The sequence below is a fragment of the Xiphophorus hellerii genome, chromosome 15, assembly GCF_003331165.1.
Source record: "Xiphophorus hellerii strain 12219 chromosome 15, Xiphophorus_hellerii-4.1, whole genome shotgun sequence".
Classification (NCBI taxonomy): Eukaryota; Metazoa; Chordata; class Actinopteri; order Cyprinodontiformes; family Poeciliidae; genus Xiphophorus; species Xiphophorus hellerii.
The window spans coordinates 9,890,717-9,909,335 of record NC_045686.1 but is presented as its reverse complement, the minus strand read 5'-3'; the positions used below and the strand labels follow the sequence as shown (position 1 = coordinate 9,909,335).

Here is an 18,619-nt window from a genome sequence, read left to right as displayed (position 1 = left end):
TCCTGAGCTGGAGTCCCACAGTCCTAAAACCTAAAACATATCTGTTAGGTTTATTGATCTCTCTAAATTGCCCTTAGGTCTGAGTGTGTGAATGGTTTTCTTTCTTGTGTGTCTCTGTGCTCCCCTGTGATGGCTATTTTCAACAATCCGTTTTCTGTTTAAGACAAAATAGAAACAGGAATGATTTTTTCCCCATACAGTACCACTCCTCCCTCTTGAACAAAGCTGAAAAAAATAATTCTGCAAAAAATATGCATAATTTCTCCTCTTAGCATCAGGATTTGGCACCGTTATTTGGACAACTGATGAAAGGAGACATGTCTGTCATTTACAGAGTGATTTATAGCAGAACATCAGAAGAGAAGCTAGATTTTATAATGTTTGCTCAGCTTTATACTTACAGAAATATCACCAAAGATCAGAGGAACTGTGATTGCTCTGTGTTTCAGTCTAAAATATGAGCAGCCTTTTATACAGCAGGGCTCAGTTATAAAGAACTGTTTGGATAACATGTGGAGTGAAACCTTTAGTTGGTATTTCCGGCAGTGAGTCAGCCTTCCTCCATAAAACAGGTGATGAACTTCATCAGGGTCGCCCCATATCACAGTTTGTAACCTGCACTTAGTAAATGAGAGCTGCCAAAAAGATAAAGATCCCCTCAAACGGGATCCTCTGATTCAAGCTTTTGGAAAAAAACAAAACGTTAGTAACACTAACATATGTACAGAAAAAAGACAAAGCAACTGACTGATCTTTAGTTTGCAAAAGAAGCTCTTGATTTTTTACAGACTGAACAAATATCTGAGCATGTCCTGGACCTCGTTATAGGGATCTTTGGTTGTTGCATATTGTAGGTTTTGGGTCTCTGTGGACCAGCCTAGCTCCCCACCGACAGGATTAGACTCGCATCAAATTTGGATCCATGCACTTTGTACACCTGAGGCTTCCTGTTGTGTTATTTGTGCAACTTCTGAGCAGTTTTTTCAGGGTCCACTGCCTTCCTGCCGAGCAGCAAGTTCTTCCCTCAGGGAGCTGCTGAGACTGAAACGGCTGAGTAAAAATACCGCAATGATGAGTTTCTGTTTACTTGCTGCCTTTGAAGCAAAACAACCGCCTTAAAGATAAAGTCAGGCAGATCACAGGGAAATAAACCTTAGCCACTACATAATTATACACCTAAAACATCTAGATATCCCCTCCACTGAACACTTATCCTGTGAATTTTAATTGAAACGCTGACATCTTAGTTGATAGGACACTCAATGCATCAAGACAGATTGAGCTTTGATTATGTTTACTCCTCTTTCAAATTAAAACAAGGAAATGGTTGACACAAAGTAAACAATGCTCATCAGGTGTTAGCCATAACAAAGTCCTTTCTTGACTGTTTAGCTCATGAATTAGAAAAAAATAAATAGGAAAACAATCAAAAAAATAATCTAAGCATCATGTTCAGTGTTTTAATAAGAACACAGGCAATTCAAGCTACAAAGATTTCTACAAGGTAAATGGATGAATCACATTGAGGCAGTCACTTCTCTGAGGTCCATACATGTACAAGCGAAAACGCGACGCAGCAGACGGGCTTGAAATGTTTACTGTAGAGGGTCTGGATGCTGATGAGGATGTTCGCTGTGACTGTGGGTTTGATTCGGAGTTCAGAGGGGCTCAGATTGGAGGAGGCGGGGGGGGGGTTACGGTGAGGCCCAATTGGGTCTTTTCGGAGGGGGAGGGGGCATTAGCTCCGAGTCCGGGTCAGACGGGCGTTTCCGGCTCTGTGCGTTGACTCCCTGGGCGCAGCGGTCCAGATACTCAAAAAGGATTTCCTTCGTGACGGGTTCCTGGATGCTTTTACAGACAGCTGGGCAGAGAAAAACAAACGGGCACAGCAGGAAGGAAGTTATCACAGAGACGCTGACAGGCTGTTTCCACCCATGTATAGTGCAACTCCTAAACTTTTAATTTTTTATGTTACAACAAAAAGACAGTGAATAGTTTTTCATAAAATTATGAATTGTTTTTTAAGTATTTTACAAATAAAAATGTGAAAAATTTGTTATGTATTTGTGTTTAGAGTCAATATTTTTTATCCATTCTTCATAAAATAGCTGAAGCTCAGTCAGACTGAACAGAGAGAATGTTTAAAAATCAATATTCAGGTCTTATGCTACCATAAGTTTTTCATCGACTTCTCTAAAGTCTAAACATCCACACAGCATCATGCTGCCACTGCCATTCTTTCATCTTGCTTAGCTTTGGTAGTCTGTTAAAAAGTGTTTTACTTGATGACTGTTTTTTCTTTTGTCTGACAAAGTAAGTTGGCACGTGCAGATTCTTTTTCAGACCTTTGTGGAGGGAAATCAGTTTTTCATGTGTCGGGCCAATCTCCCAATATTAAGGAAATCCAGGTCAATTTATCAGCCCTTTTTAATAAGCATTAATTTCAACAACTTTCTTCCTGTCACTCTTTCATGAAGGCCATATTTGTTTTTTAGTTAATTTAAGAATCAACAGATTATTCCACCTGAGCTGTACAGGTTGGCTTCTTGTTCGCTTTTTCTGATTGGTTACAGTGACAGGGTTACAGTGCCCAACATGTCACTGTAAGTGGAAAACTGTCTCTCAGTAGGTTTGCAGTTGTGCCACACCGTTTCCATTTTTGGATAATGGATGAAATGGTGTTAAAACTTGGAAATCAGTTTTATGAACTTTTCCGCACTTTTAACCCTGACCTTTCAGGTGTTGCTTTAGTCTTTGTGATGCTGTTTCCTCTCTAACAAACCTCAGATATTCAAAAGACAGCTGTACTGATTTAGATGCTATTTTACACACAGGTGTGGTTTTATAGTAAGTATGAGTTTTATTTAGGGGTATCAGCATATATTTTTCACATTAATATTAATTAGATTGTTGAAAACTTTGACAATTTTCAGTCCAATTCACAGATAAGAACTACTTTTTGTTGTTTTGTCATATAAAACAGTAATAAACATACACGGTAACAGTTTAACCTGAGGGACTTCGTACCAAACCTCACCTCCCATCAGCACTGATACTTTGAGCCATCTTCACATTAAGTTTAGAAAAAAACAGGATTTGGATCATTACCCCTGAGACTATGCATAGAAATAGCTCATCCCACTTCACAGCTCCCTTGGCACTTTCATGACCGAGCCACGGTACCAACAACACATTAACGATTATTTGCAGTTGCTAAATGGAACAAAGTGTTATCAGTCTGGAGAGACATGCAAAGATATCTGTCAAGATTTTTTGATAAAAGAGACTTTTGCCATCTGGCCTCCGAGGCTGTCTCGCAGCCCGCAGCAGCATCTAAAGCCCAATAACTCTATATTGTCTTCCATCTTCTACAATCAATTTAGTTTGCTCTTTAAATGCATTTCTCCTCCCTTCTGCTTCAAGTTTATATGGCTTCAGCTTCTGTTCCTATGCTATTCCTTGTACAGCACTCTGATGTCAACATTTAGATGAAATGCTGTGCTAAAAAGGTTCATCAGAGGGGGAGGCTGTGTGCAGTCTCCATCATCTTCTCCTTTGTTTACATACATTTATTTTCTCTGAAAGGTTATGTAGAAGCTTTCAGATGATATAGAACAATGCATGTGAAGATTTTTCTTCAACCGAAGCAGTTAATTGCTTTTTTCCTCCTGAATTAGACTGTGAAATAATCCCCAATATAACTCTTTGAGACAGAAACAGAAGAATTAATGCCATGCTAATTTTAAATCACATTTATAAATGCTAAATATTTATAAATACTAACTATAAGGATCAAGCAGCATCTCAGAATATGGACATTGAGGCAAAAGAGTGAATTTACACCTCATAAAATCTGAGCTTTTAGCTTAAACATAAAACTTCAGAATAAGGTGATTTCATCTCTAAGTTTTTCATATGCAAACTTTGATCTGGTCAAACCAAACGATAACAGTAAAAAGATTAATATGGTAATTAGAATATGTGAAAATTATCATTGTACAATAAAAGAAAGAAAAATATTTCTCTACTTAGTTTGAATAAATCTGTAACTGACAAAGTAATTAGAACGTCAACCATAATAATAAAATCTTACACAGTGACTTTAGAAAGAAAATAATCTCTTTCTCAAATGTTTCCAAAAATTCTCTACTTGAACCTTTTTGGCTTGTTTCCCCAACACGTTGTAATTGTTATATTTTCAGTCTGTTCTGTGGGAGTAGAAGATTAACAATTTCGTGTTTAAGAGAAAAAGTCAAACTACAACTTTAAAGAAGCTGTGCTGAAAAACATTGTTTCTCCTGATCCATTTCTAGGTCATTTAGCCGAACTGTATTAACATGAGCCAAAAAAACTGCATGTGCAAAGCAGCTCGAAATGTCTTTCCACCAACAGAAATTGAAAACAAAACAAAAAAAGATTGGTCAATTTACACTAAGGCTGCACCATTTATGGAAAACACAAAATAGTGCTATTTAGGCCTGTCGCGATAAACGATAAATCAATTAATCGTACGATAAATTAAAACTATCGACGTCATTTCAATTATCGGCATTATCGTCTCTTCCGACCTTTTTCTCTTTCTGTTAATGACACCGAATGAAAAAAGGCTCAACTCCGGTGCTCTCCACTGACCCTCCCTTCCTCATTTCCTTAGTGTAAAGCCCAGCGGACACTACACGATCTTAGAGTTGTCGGCCGATTGTCGGCCCATTTTCAAAACCTGACAGACCACACATTAGCCGACAGAAATCCTAGGTATAACAGTTCGATCGGGTTCGTTCCTGCCGTGTGGTGTCCAACAATGGGCACAAAATAATGGCTACAAGTCCAGTGAACTAATTTTAAAACCAGGCATTAATCAATGCTTCATTACAGTCTACCTGCAATGCATGTGGCTAGTGTCAGCGTAAAGTCCTGACTGAATGAAAATCATTAGAACCTATTTACGTCACGTTAACGAAGAACAGCTGAAAAGTTACCGGGTTTATCAACTGCGGTAGCAATTTCGCTCCAACTCCTCCTCTTGTCATTTCTATATTCTTTGCATGTTGAATAAACATTAATGTTGTTTCCACATATCATCTCCGATGTCCGCTGGACTTCGGGTTGCGCCGTGTCAGCTGTTTGGGATTCCCCTCTGTAATTTACCCTCAGAAAGCGCGGAGGAGAATCCGCGCTTTCTGATTGGCTACCTGTCACATTCAACAGGCGTTAAAGCTCCCAGTCGGGGAAAATCCCTGATTTGGATCGGAGCGGCAACGACGATCTACCGTAACACACCACACAATCTTAGAAAGACCAACGTTCTAAGATTGTCGTAAGGGGAAAAAAGGAGCAAAAAATCGTGTAGTGTGAACTATTGCATCAGGTAGTCGATGTGCCCATCTTCTCTATTTAAATCTAATTATTACTGAAGGGCAATATAATATACAGACGTCATAATCTGCACTCTTTAGGTTGAATGCAGTATTTATTTCCACTTTGGCTTTATGTTTAGTTTTTATCAAGTACATTTTTTGTTAATGGAGACTGAGAATCCATTTTGTTTTTGGTTGTTTTGTTTATTTTGTTTATCATTTCCAGTGTTAAATATTCTTTTGAAAATAAAGTGTATCTATCTTTGGCAGGAAATCGCATGCATTATTACGTCATTTCCATTACATCAGTGTAAAAAGGTCTTCAAACAATATTATCGCATATCGCAATAATTTTTTGAGACAATTAATCGTTCAGCAAAATTTGCTATCGTGACAGGCCTAGTGCTATTGTTGTTGAATATTATGAAAATATCAATTGCAATTGTTCCATATTTTCCTCATTCTTCTATTTCTTCTCTGTCATCACAATGACTCCACCACTCTCTGGGGGATTTTTGATCTCTAATGTCAGTTGTGAGCCTAAAATGTATGAAATGTCCACACATCTGACCAAATCTATGCTTGGAAAGCAAGTCTACTCTTTGTATATCTATTATTTATACTTTGAGTTGAGTGATTTATAAGTCTGAAAGCTATGTATTACCCGGTGAAGAGTCTGAGTGTCTTAGATTATCACATCCATCTTTGGAGTGTGCAATTAATTAAATGTGTTTTTATTTTGGCTCTAATTACATTAATTTACAAAAATAAGATTACCATCTATTTATTTAACCATATTTCAATTTCTTTTTAATTTCTACTATGTTGAAAAGAAAGGATGAAGGAATACACAGTCAAACAAGCTGCCACAAATTAGTACTCATATTCTAATCGCTGACTGGATTATAAGTACATAAGTACCAATTATTTATTTCAAGCTTTACCAAAAATATTTTAAGTTGTAAACACATTGCTCTGTTTTCATGGAAACAGACAAATATTAAATATGGGAGGTTTTGCTGTTGTATTAGAAAAATTATGCACACAAACATGAATAGATCATTTTGGGGGGTAAAAAATGCTGTACATACTAAATGTTTGGGTTTTTTTTAATGATGAAAGGGCAGAATTGAGAAAAAAGAAAAACAGCAAATATTGTTGAACAATTATATTTTTTTCATATTGACCCCTGCAATTTAAACTCTAACATTAAGCCCGACACCAAATGTTAACCCACAAACCACTAGATGATGAAACACAACCGACAACAGCAGCTGATTCTACACTCCACCGTCCAGAACCCAAATCTGATTTTTCGACAGATAAGGTCTGACAGCATGTCTGAAGACATAAATCTGACAGACTGAACCTCAGGCTGGATTAATGATTGTCTAAAGCCCTCGACTCGGTTTGTGTCATCACTCATCTTCCTCGTGTCTTCATCTTTCTTTAGCTGCTGCTCACTGTTCAGCAGGAGGTTGGTGCTGACTGGTCTGCACGTCAAAGTTTACACTTGAACTAAGTTTAACATATTTTACGACACATCGTATATAATGTAGGTGTGCAGTGAAAAACAAGAATTATTTATGACGAGCAGCAGAGTAGGTTGAGCTGAGAGAACATTTGTGGAAAATGTCTGATAAAGTTCATTTACATTCTGTGTTTTATGCGAGAACAGTCTCACCCTTAAGTTAGCATCACAAATAGAATGAAGTGCTGAGTGCATCTATGCTCTGCAGATGGATGCACTCTGTCATTTGTACATGCTTTGTGGAAACACTTTGCTTTCTATTTCTTGTGTTTGGGCCACTAATATATCTTGGATACCTGTTTACAGCAGTGGTATTTACTTAAAAGGGGGGAAATATTTTATGTAGCAAAATGTCAGCTTCTCTGCTCAAAGAAAGGACACGGATGAAAACAATTTGTCCTGGGCACAGAGTGCGAGGCCTGACGGGTTGGTGTGCACGCTTATACAACAGAACATCTGCCACCTCCACACACACACATTCGCTCACAATCTCATAACAGGGAAATCTAACTGAGAGCAAAGCCTGATGAAAATACTGATAAAATAAGCCATTAATCGCGGGCTGACTGCTCGTTTTTCACTTTGATACAGCTGCAGATAAAGGAGGAGGTGAGGTATTAATAAATAACTGCAGATGAGGAAGGAATAGAGACTCACCCATGGCTGTGTCATAGGAGTTGGGGAAGCTTTTGTCCACCCTCTGTCTCATAAACACCCAGCTGTTGTTAGCAAAGGTGCACTCGATGATCTTGTTGTCGTACTGTTTCAGCTCTTTGGTTGCCTGTGCAGACACAAAGAAGAGATTCATCAAAAACTGTGAGAGGAGGAAATTTTGCATTTGTTTTATTCTTTCTAGTTTCTGTAAAAATAAAACATACTTTGTTAGATTATCTGGTTTAATGGTGGTGGCTGTCATTAATAGTATGAATATGCAGAGAAATGACGTAACTGGACAAGCGGGAAATTCATAACATTCATGATAAAATAAAAAAATCACCGAAGTATATTTTCAGTAAACCTTATTTTGAAAAGCTAAAATTTCAATATTTAGCAGGAGTGTAAAGAAACAGTGATCGGTATGTATTCAGGTTTTAAAGTCATGGTTTTAATCGGTTTTCTGAACGTTTCAAACCACAAAAATAAATAACACCATTTTTTTTTCTTCCATCAGCAGTAAGCAAACAATATTTTCAATATCTGGAGGTATTCAGATTTTTTATGTTATTGGTATTATGTATGTTGAAGACACATGATGTTTTTTTTTAGCACAATCAAGTAACTTTATTACCTTCAGTTCAGCTGACTTTGTAATTTGAAGCCTTAAAATTGGGCGTCTTTCCCTTTAAGAAACTCCAGCTCTTTCCGACACGCCGCCTTTAGCACATCCTCACAACAATGCTTCTCATTATGCTGTTTACAACGATTCTCAGGAGCACTGAACTGAGAAGTAGTTCATATGATGAGCTCAGCAAATGTTTGCTAATTGCTGCTGCAAAACCCCAGGTATATTTTTCGATGAGGAAGCAACATAAAAAAGTTCATTTTACACAATACCGCCTCTTTAAAAAAAAGTGGAAGGCATAAAACTGATTACACAATGCATTCAGGAAAGTATTCACAGAGCTTCACTATTTCCACACTTTATGTCACAGCTTCAAATTGCATAAAATTAATCTCTTTCCTAAAAATTCTACACACATGGGACTTCTTCTCTGCATCTATTCCATCTCAACCCCCAGATGGTCACAGTAGACAGCCGCTCATAATGAACCTGAGCCAGGTTTGATCAATAGAAGGCATTGCTGCAAAAGCAATAACTTAATGTAGATGTGTGTTTTTTTTTACCATTGAAAACGTGGTCAACTAAATGTCATCGCATATATTAAACCTGCAGCTTAATGTTAAATTGATTTGAACTGAGTTGGATTCTTAAAGTGGAAATTAATTGGGCCTGATTGTCAGGTAAAGTGCTTTGAGATCTCATTTGTTCTGAATTAGTGCTGTACGAATGAACTGAATTGAAACAAATAAAAAAGTGTCTAGTCATTGTGTGAAGGTCTCAAATTATTTTGTAATGTGACAAAGATACAACATATTCTATCCTTAATGAAACATCAGCACATGCACTAACACACTACACACATCTCCTGACAAAGCAGTCCAACAGTTCCAGGTCCACCTACTGAGCTACAAAGGATCGCTAACCCATTACATCATATTCTGCTTTGAAAACCAAAGGAAAAAAAAAAAAAAAATCAGTGCTGCATACTGTAACACTGCTCAAGTGTAAGAAAGTGGCACATGATACTGAAGATCAAGTATGAGTCAAAGAAGACATTTGAGCATCTGTTGTTTATTTGTCAAGGGACTGTGTCTCACTGAGAGGATTGTTGAAACTTGGAAAATGTAAATCCCTGAACTGCTGGGAACAAGGAAGGCACCCAAAAATGTGCAGCAGCAACGAGATTTTAAAATAAACAATAATGGAGGCACAAGATTTAGTATAATGCTCCTCACTGATGACGGACTCACGCAGGGTAAAAAATGACAAAGACGTTGACCTTCAGGGTTCAAACTGAACCCGTGACTCCCAGTCAAAGACTGAGAGCGGCCACTGCCAGGAAAGCCCCGACGTTTGGCAAGACACTACAAAGTAAGAGCTTATGTGATCCTAGAGTGCCGGGCATCTGAGCTCGCAGTGGGTGTTGAATTCACACAGGAAGCAAGACAGGGTGTGAGGAAGGAAGGGAGAAACTGAGAGAAAGAATGCAGACCATAGAGAGAGAGAAAGAGAGAGTAGATATGTTTAGATTTTCAGAAATCACATTTTACAGTGTAAGTATTGTTATATTTTGATTTTTTTATGTCAGTATGAAGACAGGGTCTGGTGAGCCAAACATATCTTTCAGCAGCAGAACAGCGACAGAATCTCTGAGGTCTCCTAAAGCTTCCCGCAGCAAACTGCCAGAAAACTGTGAAGGACAGCGCAGGCAGGCAGCTACAGGCTGGATCTCTCCCTGCTGCTCAGGGGTGACATGTTGGCTGCCATTTTTCATCACCACTTGGTGCCTAATCCATCCAAATCTGTCTCATTATGGCGGCGCACGTGTGTCCCCAGTTATCAGGGACATTCCAACTTTTTACAAGTCTGTGCAACACTAGTGTAGGGATGGTTTAAAAACAGAATTAATGCACCAACAGCTTGTGTATGATGCTGTAGTTAGGGATGTGATGCTTATGAAAAAAAAATGTTACCAAATTCAGACTCTGTTATAAAGTATAGATAAAGGAATGGATGATGGTGGATGGGATGGATGGATGATGAATGGATAAAAGGACAGATGGTGGATGGACAGAAGGATGGATAATGGATGAAGAGAAGACAGACCTATGGAAGGATGAACACTTGGAAAGGTGAATGGGGGGACGGATGAATAAATGAACATGAGAATAAATTGACAGGTGAATGAATTCAAGGATAGTCAGATGAAGCCTTAACAAAAGTGAAAGAATGATTAGACAGATGTTACATGAATGGTTGGATGAAAAAAGGGAGGAAAGGACAGGAGAATGGTTTAACTGCTAGCTGAAGAAAGACGGATGTTAGATTGACAAAGAGATTGACACTTTTAAACAAAGGAATACAGCATAAATTATCTAAGGAAATAAAAATGTGTATTACTCTAATTCCTTTTTTTCTCCTTTATTTTAAACACCTGGAAAATATTTTTGATCCCATTTTGTCTTGTTCTAGGCTTCAAGTACATACTGTTGATGAGAAACTTTTTTTTCTTTCAGTCATCAAACAATTTAAGGACATGTATTTTAATGAATATTCACCCTGTAGAGGCTTGTAGTTTGAATATATTATTACTTTTAAAGACAGGAACGGGGTACAGGTTCATATGAAATCAACACAATCTCTAGAAATTTAGCTTGAGAATTACAGAATACTGCCATGAAAGCATTAATCATTCCTGACATAAAAATGTCTTCATAGTCTCAGTTCTGCCACATTAGTAGCGTCTCAGTGCCAGTGTGTCATCAGATAATTTAAATAAAGACTTCATTTCCATGTAAGATGTTAAACTCCAACAAATATCACTCTTACCCAAAGACTGAAACTACTTCATCCCTGCCATAATTTTATAACTGCTTTACATATTACATCTGTAGAAAAGCAGTAGGTTAGGTTCGATAATATATTTTGTCATTTATAGCTGTTTAGTTGCAGAATAATTTATTTTCTCTGGTTATTCAAGGTTGATGCAGTAATGCAGGAGAGGCTTATTGCTATCTTGCCTTAAATTGCCAAATTGTCATCTATAATGAGGCCTTTTTTGTGGTTTCAGAGAAATTAAAATTATGCATAAATGTTTTTTCAATGACTTAAAAAGTGCACACTGACATATTTTAGCTCGCAGTGTTTATAGTTTAATGACTTTGTGGTTAGTATCAATAGATGCATAAATATGCATTTCTGTGTGTTTTGACTACTGTGGTTTTCAGGTGATATAATATCTTAAGAACCAAATTTTCCGGTTAAACAAATGGCTAATCAGATAAGTAAATGTTTGCTTTAGACATTACTGTAACTTTCTCTACATTTCCTAAGTAAACTCGGCTTCTACAGCATGCATTTACCAAAGCAACGCATCTTACAGATAGAAATACCTCGTGACAACATAAACATCTAAAGAAAGCATTTATATGTCAGTACATTCAAAATTTGGCATCTGACCATAATCTAATCAAACTGCTGCAACACTTGGGTATCCAATATTATTGTGCCGAAGAGAGCACGGCTCAGACAAATTGACATTCAGAATTAGACGTTTTCCTGAAAAGGTCTTTTGTTTTTCTATAACCAAACCTACTTTTCTTTCTTTCTGAAGTTAAATCAGAATAGAGTCGCAGGTCTGCAGCACTCGGGTCCATTTTAATAAAAGAACACAAGATGAGACGACGAATAAGTGGGAAGAGGATATAAGATGCAGACGAGTGAATATGAACAGGTTTCCTGGGAATATCTTCACTGATGAACAGTATGAAAATCAATGTTCAAACTTTAATATATGTTGTCAGACACAATATAGTATTTGCCTTCGGAACAATAATATCTTATCCAGTGAAAATAAAGAAAGCCAGACCAAAACATTCAGCAGACAGAGTGGATCATCTTCAGGGTTCCTACTTGGGCCAATAAGATCTAGACATCAGGGAAGTCAGAAAACAAATAGGATTCCTGATTAACCAATTACACAACCGACTCATACTTTGAGTGTGTGTTAAGCTGATCATCACCTCTCACATCCAGTTTGACTGTTTAATCAGAGACTAATAGGTGAAAAACAAGGTAATGAAGTGCAAGTGAGCAGGAGTTCAGCTTGTTGTCGAGTCTGTCAGGTAAACAAGGGGCTCTCAGCAATATCACCTTAACAAAACCTTAACAATGTACTGTAAACTTTACAAACTAAATGGATATGTTGCTTTCAAAAGTAGCTTTATAAGAGCATTTTGTATGGGTACCACTTTCAAATATTCAGTGACTTCATGTTTTTTAATCCTATATCTAAAATATTAAGCCTGTGGGCTATAAAAATTGATCTAAAGAACTTTAATGACACTTAAATGATGGTGAACCAGAGAGAGTCACACAGCGATGCCTTCAGGAGTCACATAAATTGGAGAGTTCAATGAAGGAAACAACAGTCAAAATAATTTCAGCACCTGGCGGTGGAGGTGCATGCTGGGAACTCATCATAGTTTCATCAAAGCTGAAAGGCTTTTTTTTTTTTTTTTAAGGAAACTGTTCTTATCCCCGTCACTGGTGGCTACACCTGCCAGGTAGTGTTCAGATTATTTATGATTAATACTCTGTATGCATAGGCCACATATACCTCCAGCAGAGCAAGTAGATACCAGAAAGCATTGAGACTTGACTAAAAAGAGGAACTGTAAAGTAAAGCCTTTAGAAGAGATTTAAAGTGTCTCATAAAAAAACAGCAGTGGGGATTTTAAATTTGAATCATTTTTAAAACAGAGTTGGATTATATTATATTTTCAAGCCCTACAGGGAGTTCAGTTATAAGTAGTTTTAATTTTTTTTTGCTTTCAACCTTCAAAATAACACTAGCAGGTACATTAGATCTGACAAATGTTTTATCCCGGGAATAGAAACACTTTTGTTTATTAACATATATCCATCTCAAAAATAATAATAATAATTAAAAAAACAATAAATACATCTATTGTGCTGCTGACCATGTTTCCATTCTGAACAGATTGCTGAAGTATTAGGCTACGTTTTTATTCTCGGTTTAGACCGGACAGAAAATCTTTTTTACTAACATATTTTAATGCAAATCTAATATGTTGTTTATGAATAAAACATAAAAAAGTAATTCCAATGCTTAAAAAAGCAGCACCTTGCTTTGAATGATATAAACATTAAATATTAGTGTTTTAGCTGCTCTCTGCTCAGCTTAAAACATGAATTTATAGAGAAAACACAGATTTCAAATTGCAATGAAATGTCTCACTGGGGGCACAGTAGAAAATAATCAGACTGTACAAAAACAACAGAAATCAGGAGGTACATGTCTGACAACTGGCTTAGAGTTTGAAAACAGAGGGAATAGTTGTTGCAAAATATTACATAAGCCTCCAAAAATGTCTAAAAGTAACATTTAAGCTCAAACTGTTTAGTTACAGTTATGCATGAGAAATGCACCTCCTCTTGGATTATTTTTTGCTTGTTAAATACAGGCTTATTTTTTCTGTATCCGCATCTACTGTTTAACATAAAAAAGCAAGCAGTGTGTTGTGTGCCACAAGCAAAGGAATAAACTTTAAAGGAATGTTTTCGACAACATAATTCTCTTAAGGCATCTGGTTTGTGAAGGCACACCAAAATCTTGATATCATCATTTTAAAGTGCTTGGAGAATTTCAGATAACTAAAAAAAAGACTTAACAACTGTAGCACATTCATTTAAGCAAGTTGGAAACTTGGACCCACAGTGGGGTCCAACTTCAAATTTGGGAATTTATGAGACAATTTAAGGGGACAAGTATGGTAAAAGCTCTTGCCTGGTGGTGTATAACAAACTTTTGACTTCAGTCGTAGAGTATATAAAACACATAAAACCAGCAAAAATGTATTCACAAGACAAATTAGAAACACTTTTATAGGTCAAACAGTAGTATGTAGTAGGTAATTTTATTCCTAAAATTCATTCAGGTTTTAAAAAATTGCAAACAAGTAAAAATATTTTCAGCAATAGAAGCTGATATTTTCAGCTGAGGCTGTGCCAGTAAATCCATCTAAAAGCTTCCTTCCAAAATCATTTCCTTTAGGAAACAACAGAAATTACCACAATAAAGGAGCCAAGTTTGAAAAATTACCTCAATAAAACAAGTTTTTGTGAAAATCACGTAATATTTTCAAATAACAGAAAGGTTGGCTTGATTTCTTTCACTGGCAGCCAAATGCATTTCGATGAGATGTCAGCCGAATGTTCCTCAAATTGCATCTAATCGGAGCTTCAAAATGACTGCGATGCCCACAAGGAAGGAGATCAATGTCAAAGATACAATGCGGTGGCTCACAGCAGACAACAAACTCACACTCTTACTGTGCAGAGGTGATGGATTTAGCAGGAACAGCTTCCTGATTGAAAGCACAAGTCATCTTGTCCTCTGCTAACATGTAATCAATATATTTTTAAAGCACATTAGCACTTGGGTCGGCTGTAAATAACATTTTACTAGAAAATAGCGACATGAAAACTGATATATATAAACTGATACAGCAAAGGGACTGCAGTACTTTTCAAATTACAGACTAAGGAGCAAACAGAAACAGAAGTCTGCAACTTTAATGGATTGTGCTCCTAAATAGTAACAAACTACACCCTGTAGAAGTACCTCATCAACAATAGTCAATTTTCAGAAAAGACTTGTAATAACAGAACGTATGTATCATAATATTACTCTTCCTTTGGGTATCGCCATCAGACTGCCAAATTCAAAACTGTAGAGAAACTGATTGCTGGAGTTTGAGTTTTTAGATGTTAAAAATTGGCAAAACTGGCAGCAAAATGATAAGATTGTATTCTTGTTGCTGACTGGGATAAAATGTATGGAGAAATGATCATTTTACTGCTCTTCAAATGCGGTACACATGTTAGGTGATGTGTTAGTTCGGTAGAAAACTAAATAACGCAGCTAAACTTATAATTATACCACAATCACAAAAAAAGATCAAATAAAAATGTTCTACTTGATAATGTTTGATGTTTGTATTGAATATGCTGTTATGGGAAATGGCTTTTAGAAATGGCACAATTTACCCAAACACTTGCTTAGTTGTTCTTTTTGTAGTAATATTTGATTAACTATTTTATAATTGATTGTACCAATGTCATGTACTTTACTTATCCTTAATTGCATCTAGCTGGTGAAGTTCTTTGTGCAGTACGAACTGTTGGAAAAGTGACATGTAAATAAACTTGACATCGACTTGTTTTTGTTCCAGAAACTGCTTAACAGGTGAACTTCTAAACCTCTTGCAAAGTCAAACAACAGCTAGGTTATATTAAATATTGCAAAGATGTCTGGCAAAATGTAGCTTTTTCAAAAGCACATTAAACTTGTAGCCCATGTTTTTATATTTTTAAGTTACTATCAAAGCATTAATATATCTAGTATTTCATATGAAACGGGCATATTAAAGAGTATTTATACAAAAATATTTCTTCTTGTATGATAACAATGCACTATTATTGTTGACAGAATGCCCTATTGGGAAGGCTCAAAAAGCAAAATAACATTTCATTTGAATGTTTTGTGATGTTACAACCAGAAACTTAAATGTGTTTTGTTGTTTTTATTAGATGGACAGAAGCACATTAATGTACAACTGTGGAACTCATTTATTCTGATACCTCTAAATAAAACACAGTGAAATAAAAAGCTTCAGAAGTTAACCTTTTTAATAAATAGTCAATGTTGTCAGTATAAAAACAGCCTGTCTGTGAAGGCCTCAGAGATTATTATTATTATTATTAAAGATGATGACTGAAGCTAAATACAGGACAAATTTGGAATGAAAACCTGATAAAAACTGCAGATAACTTCAATCTGGGGCTAAGAATCACCTACACCATAGGTGTCAAACTCTGGCCTGCAGGCCAAATTTGGCCCGCAGTGTAATTATATTTGGCCCTCGAGACAATTTCAAATTAATATTAGAGCTGGCCCGCCGGTATTATACAGTGGCAACGCTGTGACGCCACATTCACCACTTATACTACAAATCCCATAATGCTCTGCTGTTTTTTGCCGCGTCAATCAGGACAGAGGCAGACACGCCTCCTCCTCTGTGTCAGTAGCACTTATGGTAGCGGACATGGATGTATTAGGAAGGTGGTGATCCGTCTTCTTGCGCACTCCTTCGGTGAAAGCCCCCGCGCACCCCGCATCCCCGTGCCTCTCCCCCAAACCACACTGCGGCCTCAAACTACAGCTGTCACTGTGTTACCCTACCAAAAAATGGCGAAAAGAAAGGCAGAAAATAGAACTTTTCTGGACAGGTGGGAGACAGAATATCTGTTTACATATGTATGTGAGCAACTTTTCTCCTCAGTGAAGATGACGAAAACGTCTCACAGGAGACGTCTGACTGACGAACACCTTTGTTCGATAATGAAGGTTTCCTCAGGTCAAACTCTGAGCCCCGACATTGATGAACTGGCATCCAAGAAAAGATGCCAGATATCTGACTTGGCTGCATCAGAGTGTGTCGCAAATGAGCAATAAATAAGTTTTCTACGCACCTTTTCTTGTTACTCCAAGGACTGAATGGTTTATTAATAGTTTAATTAATGATTTATTCATAGTTGTTATGTTATTTTATTTTCAAATTTATTAGCCTGTGTACGAAGCTAATTTTGACATTTACCTCAGAAAGGAGGCATTCAATTTTTATTTAATATTCCATTTATATGTTTTATTATTATTTTTAGCAACTCAATTTTGCACGCCTGCACTTTTAAGTTATATAAGCCTTGTTTGTTCAATATTTATTGTTAAATCAAAACTTGTTTGGGTCCATATTAAAAGATTCATTTGTTCAACCTTGGCCCGCGGCTTTGTTCAATTTAAAATTTTGGCCCACTGTGTATTTGAGTTTGACACCCCTGACCTACACCATAAAATACAGTCAGACTATAAAAAAATGGGTCTGATCCAAAGATATTCATGTGTTATCATGTTGCTGTATCACAAAGAATTCCCAAAAAATACATCTAAGATTGTGTTTGTAACAACACCAAATGTGTATAGCTTTGTGTTTGTTGGCATTATTGATGTTAGCACAGCAATGTAATCATTTTTTAACAATGAAATTGCAATGAGCTTCTCATGAAAAAAAAATCATTTAGGCAAATCAAATGAATCGATTGATTCAGCACAAACATTTAAATTAAAAGCAGTTAACTTCAAAACAGGGCAGAAGGAGGAGTAGAATGAAGGAAGCTTTTTGGATTGTCAGCATAAAGATGAATCCAACAAAGCAACACAATTATGTTCTCACCCTCATCGTTGCAAAGGGTCTATCGTAGTTTCCAACGTAGAGCAAGCCGACAGTCTGTGGTAACAGCCTGGAAAGACAAAAAGATCACGGTTAACACCAGCAACTTCCCCCAGCACAGGATCTCAACACCGAAGTATGTGAGTGTTAACAGCGTTGGAAAGAAACCACTACTCCACTTCCATTTACCAGCTAGTAACAGAATGATAAGGATGTGAGATTACACCTCACTGAGCCCTTCTGTGTCTCTGCACAGCTTGATGTCCCTCTACCCACAGAGTAAACTACAGTATGGGCATGTTTACAGTACAGCACTGCAACACAAAGAACAGAACTTACTGGTTTTAAGAGTACTCTCTGTGCGTGAGGGCTGGCTGGTCTCAAAACTTTAATGAGATTAAAATGTGCAGTAGGTGAAGGATTTGAATGCTAAGAAAACAGAAATTCTCAAAATAAAAAAGAAAAAGGTTGGTTTGTGAAGCATGAACGTGTTCGTTAGATGGATGAAACAAAGATCAACTTGTTCCAGAACAATAAAAAGGCTTCTGTGCGATGTTTTACAGTGACATTGAGTACAAGTACAAAGGGTTTTAATGTCTCGCTGCTTTTTGGAGCAATTATGTTACCTAAACACTAACAGAGGATTTTCTTTTGTCTCTGTAACTTAACGCAGACCTATTAACCCCTCATGGGCAAAGAAGCTACAAATTAAACCAGCAGTTTATACTGAATTGCAAGTTGTAAAATCAAACAGTAAGCAAAGTTGGAGGTAATATGTGTGCAAATAAATGTTTTGTTTCGACCCTTCATCAATTTGCTATGACAGGCATAAAACTGAGCATTTGACTAAAATTTTTATAACCTTATGGAATAAACTGTGGTTATAAGCTACAATGACTAACATCTACGCTTAGAAATGTCTGGGTTTGAATAAGGGTAATAATTTCTCATATTTTAAGTGGAAATGAACATTGATGATAAACAAATTAGGTGTAACTATAGTGTAAAAAAATCTTAAAACAAAAACAAAGATCTGAGCAGTTTTATTACCTTTTTTTTTAAAAATAAAATTCATAACAATAATAATGATACCCATACACCATCATAAAATGGTTTGATTTGTAGGTATCTTACCAGC

The 18,619-nt window shown here is 36.7% G+C and overlaps 1 protein-coding gene across 1 annotated transcript in view; it reads right to left on the bottom strand.

Annotated features, from left to right (window-relative positions):
* Nucleotides 1-1,277: 1,277 nt before the first annotated feature.
* rngtt (RNA guanylyltransferase and 5'-phosphatase) overlaps nucleotides 1,278-18,619 on the bottom strand; it is a 92,817-nt gene continuing 75,475 nt past the window's right edge. Inside the window, exons 14-16 of the mRNA XM_032585648.1 lie at nucleotides 17,485-17,551; nucleotides 7,546-7,669; nucleotides 1,278-1,861 (exon numbers count right to left, since the gene is read on the bottom strand). Of these exons, the coding sequence (XP_032441539.1) occupies nucleotides 1,695-1,861; nucleotides 7,546-7,669; nucleotides 17,485-17,551 (358 nt within the window). The 3' untranslated portion in view covers nucleotides 1,278-1,694. The remainder of the gene's footprint in view (nucleotides 1,862-7,545; nucleotides 7,670-17,484; nucleotides 17,552-18,619) is intronic.